Consider the following 7196-nt stretch of genomic DNA (forward strand, 5'->3'; position numbering starts at 1 on the left):
TAATACTAAAAGCTTTATTAGAAGAATGTTAGAACAAGTTAAGATACTAGTTTCTTTGCTTGCCATATCATCACCATTGCAATCTAAGAAAAAGTATCAAATTCTGATCATTACTGACTTCTAAATACATGTTTTTATTATTATCGCAGGGCTGTACCTTTTATCAGTACTTTTTCCAATTAATGATGGGAATATACATAAGCATGCACTTATACTTAAACATAAAGGGAGGCTGCATCACTAAATTCTAATGCTTTAGGTATTTATTTTAGCTGTAAGATCATATTCATTCTCTATGAATTTACACACATACATGCACAGAGAAATTAATGAGTGTCCTAAATATTTCAGCATAACAAAGGAACAAACCATACAGTGTACAATATGCTATCTTTAATTTCTCTTAATTATTACCCAAGTTTTACAATAGACTATAACTTCCCGTTAATGTGGCTCATCTTCAGCCTTCTCTTATCTCATTGGCTGCAAGCAAAAGACCAAAGATTTTCACTTCTATGATTAAGTAACCTTCCCATGAACCCAACTTTGAAATTATACTTAATATTTACAGTGATTTTCTGAATCAGTTCAGTTTCATAGGTTTTAATTAAACTTCTCTTCGTTACACTGACCGTTTCCAAATTTGTTGAAGCCTACAGCCTCTCCCCTGTTCCTACCCTACTTTTTCTAATTATGGACTCATAATTCTATAATACTGAGGGTTTTTAAAACTTCAAAACAGGATATTTTCCCAGGAAAGATCTGTTTAACATTATCCCTCAAAAGAGCTGATATAATTCCATGTATTTGTGGATTGATTACATGACTCTGTATGGTAAGAACAGTACTATGCATATGAATATATGGATACGTGTCTCTTCAGTTAATCAAGTACAATAGCCATTAATGGCATTACATGAATGAAAGACTGTGCAAAGATATTTGAGGATAAATGCAAGGAAAATTTCTGGCTATAGCCCTGTTGGTATTAGTATATTTCCATATATTTCATTAACTTTAAAACCATAGTTCTAATTATCTTCAATGTGTAAGCATAATTTTTAATGTCCTTCATATCTGTTTTCTAACAGTGGTTAATGCTGATATTGCTTGTCATTATAAAACGTATCCAATGCATCCATTTGCTTATAGAGTGCACACCCATCACTTAGGTAAGTCTTTACATTAATTGATAATTTCCTTTCCTTAGTAGTTTAGGCTTAATTATTATACCCACTTTTTTAATATCCTGATTGAGATTGAATGCTACAAGATGGAATTGGGTTATTAATTGTAATGTAAATTATTCTATAATATCTATGTCATGGTTCCAAGTAATGTTCCCAACCAATTCAAGACTCTGAGGCCTTGGCTTCCTCAAAAATCCTGTTTATTGGGTATATCATATCGACACAGTCAAATGTGAAACCAACACTGAATAATTCCCACATTTTTGGTATACTTAAAAGAATAGACACTGTCCTCCCTCCTTGTGTTACAGGTCACATTAGCCAATCAAACAAGTGATGAACTTCTCAGTACTCCCTCCTGCCAGGTTGATTTCAGGAGCCTTATCTTATGTCTTATGTCTGGCACATTGGAGGAAAATATCCTACATTCCATAAGTCCCCCCCCCCCCATAAATATGGCAACTAAGAAACAAAGCAAAAAAACCATGGCTTCAGCTAGAATATTTTCGAGAGTTGACAATCTACACTATACCCACAATTACATGGACATACACACACAATCTACACTATACACACAAACATACAGACATACACACATGCATATTAATTTTACTTAAACTGAAGAGTGTTAGGGCAGGAATCATCTTAAATACATGTGCTAAGTAACTGGTCCAGATTGGTAGATATTCATATTACTTAGCATGCAGTTTGCATCTCTGGGCTGCAGAAATCCAGGTAAATGCTAAATAGCAGTAAAGAGATATGATAGTCCACATTTAATCACCAACTGTTCAGTGGTTGAAATTTTTGATGAAGTGAACAAGTGTTACTTATAGTCAATCCTCAAAGTTCTAGATGTTGTGTACTTCTATGGTTTTGTGTTCTAGGCATTTGGTAACCAGATTGGATTATTAACTGTCACAGCATTCCACAGTCACATAATCATAATTTATGAAAGTTCCCCTGCTAACTTTCTGTTAGCCAAGTCAGTGAGAAAGCCAGTCCTGATCACTGTAAGTTGTCAAGCAAGGTCCTCGCTTAACAACTGAGTGATTTACTTAACAATAGTAACTGCAGATTGCCAGAACTGCCATCACTAAGCTTTATGACCATATCACTTAATGATAGACATTCCACTCCCAATTACTGCCATTAAGTAACGAGTACCTGTACAGAAAATCCTATCTGTGAATTTAGTGAATGTTTGCACCAGATCAATTGTCCTAACTGAGGGAAGTTAGTGGCATATGAAGCCAAGTGGTACTAGGTCCAAGTGAGATAGTACTTTTGTTAGAGTCAGCCACACAAATTACTATATAATGAGTTAATTTTTTTGTTGCACTTAAACCATCTCTCGTTGGACTGGTCCAGTTTTTTTCTATAAATGCAATTCTGCCAGTATAAGTTTTAGACAGATAGTACAAATGCCAATTTAACTCTTAGATTTTTTTATGGTGATTAGGTGATTAAAACTATTAGTAGTGCAGATTCTTTGAAGACAGGTTGCCAGACTCAGAAACAATTGTAACATAAAAGTATAAACAACTACTATATAACTGATGTATAATAATACACATTTTCCAATTAATTCTGATGGCTCCTTATACGTTAATCTATTAAATGTTATATTATAAAATCTTATGTACTGAAATATTAAAATAAATATGTGGGAATGATCGGTAGATTTCTAAGGAGGAAATCATATAGAGCAAATATCAATGATTCAAACTTTTAGCCTTGTCAATTGATTTAAATGGTGAACTTGTAAAGTATTTTTATTTCTGCATATTTATTTTGCTAAACAGTGAAATGGTAGCACCACACAATGTTTAATTCCATAAAATGTGTTTATTTACAAAGAATTTTTTTTTGCAGGAAAAGTAGTAAGTGGGTATCGTGTTAGAGACGGTCAATGGACACCTATTGGCCACCAAAGTCCTCAACTGCCACAGGTATATTTACTTGCATTTTAAAGCTATCTTAAGTTAATGTGCTTCAGTGTTAAAGATAATTACTCTGTTTTCTTAAAATTTAATGGACAGTTATGCTAGGTGAATAGTTAGAATATAAAAGTAAACAGGAGAATCATCATAATATAAAGAGCCACAGGGGCGCAGTGGTTAGAGTGCAGTACTGTAAGCTACTTCTGCTGATCACTGGCTGCTGCAGTTTGGCAGATCGAATCTCACCAGGCTCAAGGTTGACTCAGCCTTCCGAGGTGGGTTTATTTGATGACCCAGATTGTTAGGGGCAATATTCTGACTCTGCAAACCGCTTAGAGAGGGCTATAAAGCACTGTGAAGCGGTATATAAGTCTAAATGCTATTGCTATAATTGTTAAAATGTTGGAAAAGGTATTGGGAAAATATGGTCCTGCACACAGTTTTGCAAGATCACTAGAAGACTTTGAAGCGACCCTTCTTTCTCATCCCTATCCATCTCACAGAAATGTTATAGTGAGAAAATATGCTTTGTTAATATAATAGGTAATTTTTCAAATTTGAAGACGATATGCTGTTGCATAGTTCATTTGTCAATACACAAATGGCTCTGCAGTCTCAGACTGGATGCAGTTTTTGGTGGAGCCTGGCTTTGAAGCTACTCCAGGCTTCATATCATAGGGCTTGCCAGCAGGTTGTGTCAGCAGCCAATGCTTCTAATTCCTATCACAGTAGTGTATGGTTTCCTTCACAGCATCTTCGTAGCACTTATATAGGTGATCTCGAGGTCTCTTCAATCTCCAGTCCACCACAGAGCAACCGGTGAGGCCTATTGCAGTGGTCCATTCCAGTGATGTGTCCCACCAATGCATCGGGTCTCTGATAATCAGGGAATCAATGCTGGTGAACTCTGTGCAATTGAAGACCTCCTGGTTGGAGTCATGGTTTTGCCAAGTGTGGAATGTGGGATGCACGTGCGAAATTTGTCATGTGTTAGCAGAATAGTATCCAGGACTCACATCCACATAAGAGAGAAAGGATAACCACAGCTCGGAAGACTTTCAGTTTTGTGGAGATGCAGACACTGACCTTGTTGATCCCAGAGTCAATTTCTTTATCTAAGGACTTTGCCTGAAGACAAAATTAAATATAAGCACATTACCCAATAAAACTATTTTTACTATTACTAATGTCACTAAATCAGTAGTTTCAGATTAAACCTAAAAAAAAACCCACTACGTTAGTTAAGTAGTTTGAATTGATTGCAACCTTATATAAAATATGGACAAAAATAATGTCACAGGCAGCTATTAATATCCACTAATAATTTTTCAAATATTTTAGCAGACCTTGTATCATACATCAGGCTCCAAGATAAGGGAAAATGCTGAGCATGATTGAAGAAAAATAAAGACCAAACATTAGATATTTTTTCTCCTTTTCATACTACAAACATCTGTATCTCTCATTCTGCTTCGCTCACTTCCATATTTGCAGAGGGTATCTGAGTAAGCTATCCAAGAAAAATATATATGCATTGTGAGACACTTTGGATTATTTCCATTTTTTCCTGTTATTCATGTAGCCAAATTTTGAGGTAGAAAGACTATTATTTTGTCACTTTACTCAGAAATAAGTGCCATTATGTTCAGTGAGACAAATTTTCAAGGATAGGATATAAAATGCTATGAAGTACTCTAATATTGGTGAAAATATGGAGCTTGTTTAATACATAAACAAATCAAACATAGACAGACACTAAATGTATATTTAATATGCATGTGAAAAAAATATGGAGGAATACAGTGGCTATTTAATATGCAGTTATACATCTTTAATATTGTAGTTGATACTAAATGATATATATTACTGTATATTTCAGTACAAATCATGTAGTTCATTTTGATATTAAATTTGTTTCATCTGATTCTTTTACTATGTCTATTTTTGGCAACTGGAAAGGAAACGAGGATGGTACTTAGGCACACTGTTGAAAACAAGTCATAATAGAATAACAAAGAATCCCTTCCATTTACTGTCACAGAATTACATAAAACTTTATCAGTAAGATTCTAATCATTACAATTTATATAATTTAATGCCACATAACTAATGCATATGGAGAATACACTTAATCAAGTATTTTTTGACGTAAACAACTTGGAAGTATACTTTCTTTTCTCTCCTGTTTTTATAAAAAATTGTCTCTATTCTGTTTTGTGTCTCATAAGAAAAGTTTGTGTGTTTTAAAGTGTTTGCATGCTGTGTGTTATAGATCATTTGACACAGTAAAGAACATACCCAGTGAGTCTCTGACTTGCCAGTAAGTCAGGTTTACAAAATTCAGCCAACACCAATGCTATTAAAGTACCCAACATGATTCATTTTACAGGATGTTATGAAAGTGGCAAAAAAAGCAGAATTTCTATCTTAAGGCATGAAATAATAAATTTTGATTAATTAAGAAAATTAAGCTTATTTCATGATATAAAATAATATATTATAGTCACCCATAAAAAAGAAAATGTGTTTTAAATTATACACCAAAGAAGCCCGAAATATGAAAGACAAAGCACACTCCAGTGATACATTTTATACGTTATTATGGTTATTAAAAGTAATAGAGGAAAGACAATTTTCTAACAGCTTGAAATTATTATTCCTGTTGTTTCATTTCTCAGGCATTTTATCCGGTGGAAAATCCTGTAGAAATCAAGTATGGTGATATTCTGGCAGCAAGATGCGTCTTTACTGGTGAAGGCAGAACTTCAAAAACTTATATAGGGTATGCGTGTTAATATTTGTATTAAATTAATGTTTACATAAAAGTTGAGAATCAAAATGGTTGTTCCACATGGGAGAAAAATGGCTAGAAAAGTCTTAATACTTAATATTTCCTGCTTTGACAGTGAAAACAGACCAGCCATATTGATACTACATGTGAAGACTTCTCAAAGATTTTTTTTTCACCTGCACATTAATCAAATCATTGTTGTGGCTAATAGTGTAACTGACAAAGCTGGAATCATCAGTTTTGGGTTAGCGAGAAGTATTGTGAGAACCATTTGTATCAAAGCTATCAAGAGACTGGCCAAGTTTCCATTGGCTGAGAAAAGCAAGAAAGGAAAGCCAAGTGTTTAAATCCTGGGGGGAGGGGAGGTAGACATTACAGGGTCAGAATTCCTTATTCTGCTATGACAGTCAACCGTTGTGTTACAGCAGGGGTGTCCAAACTTGGGAACTTTAAGACTTGTGGACTTCAACTCCCAGAATTCCCCAGCCAGCCATGCTGGCTGGGGAATTCTGGAAGTTGAAGTCCACAAGTCTTAAAGTTCCCAAGTTTGGACACCCCTGTGTTACAGGCTTTAGTCTTTTTCCAATAAAGACTAATCTAGCTGAGGTTTCTAAGAGTTGTCTGCCAAGATTAGCCAAGCAATGAATAAGGGGTTGTATGTCTTCAGTCACCAATTGCTGCTGAGCCCTCTGAAGCCTGACAGATTTGATCTAGTACACACAGTATATGTATGAAGCCCTTACAATGACATCTATTCTGCAACGTCAGCTAGGAACAATTTGTGTATATCATGTTACATATCCCAATGAAATTTGAATGTATAAATGACCATTTTTAAAGGCATTATATGCCTACCATTCATAGTGATTATGGGAAATTGGTTCATTTGCAAGGAAGATGCTGTTTCTAAAATACAGTATCTGTATTTTGTTCTTAGGCGTCTCAGTGGCTAAAACACTGAGCTTGTTGATCAAAAAGGTCAGCAGTTCAGCAGTTCAAATCCCTAGCGCCACGTAACAGATTGAGTGCCCGTTACTTGTCCCAGCTTCTGCCAAACTAGCAGATCAAAAGCATGTAAAAATACAAGTAGAAAAATAGGGACCACCTTTGGTGGAAAGGTAACAGTGTCCTGTTTACCTTCGGCATTTAGTCATGCCAGCCACATGACCACAGAGACGTCTTCCGACAGCGATGGCTCTTTGGCTTTGAAACTCAGATGAGCACCTCCCCCTAGAGTCGGGAACCACTAGCACATATGTGTGAGAGGAATCT

At 35.2% G+C, this 7196-nt stretch overlaps 1 protein-coding gene across 6 annotated transcripts in view; it reads left to right on the plus strand.

The window, feature by feature from the left end:
• The window catches only part of PAM (peptidylglycine alpha-amidating monooxygenase), a 150910-nt gene that overhangs the window by 97068 nt on the left and 46646 nt on the right, over positions 1-7196 (plus strand). For all 6 annotated transcript variants that reach the window (XM_081944082.1, XM_081944083.1, XM_081944087.1 and 3 more), the window contains 3 exons: positions 1092-1172; positions 3066-3142; positions 5812-5915. In XM_081944082.1, coding sequence (XP_081800208.1) covers positions 1092-1172; positions 3066-3142; positions 5812-5915 — 262 coding nt within the window. The remainder of the gene's footprint in view (positions 1-1091; positions 1173-3065; positions 3143-5811; positions 5916-7196) is intronic.

Source organism: Natrix helvetica (assembly GCF_964273705.1).
Source record: "Natrix helvetica genome assembly, chromosome: 2".
Taxonomy (NCBI): domain Eukaryota; kingdom Metazoa; phylum Chordata; class Lepidosauria; order Squamata; family Natricidae; genus Natrix; species Natrix helvetica.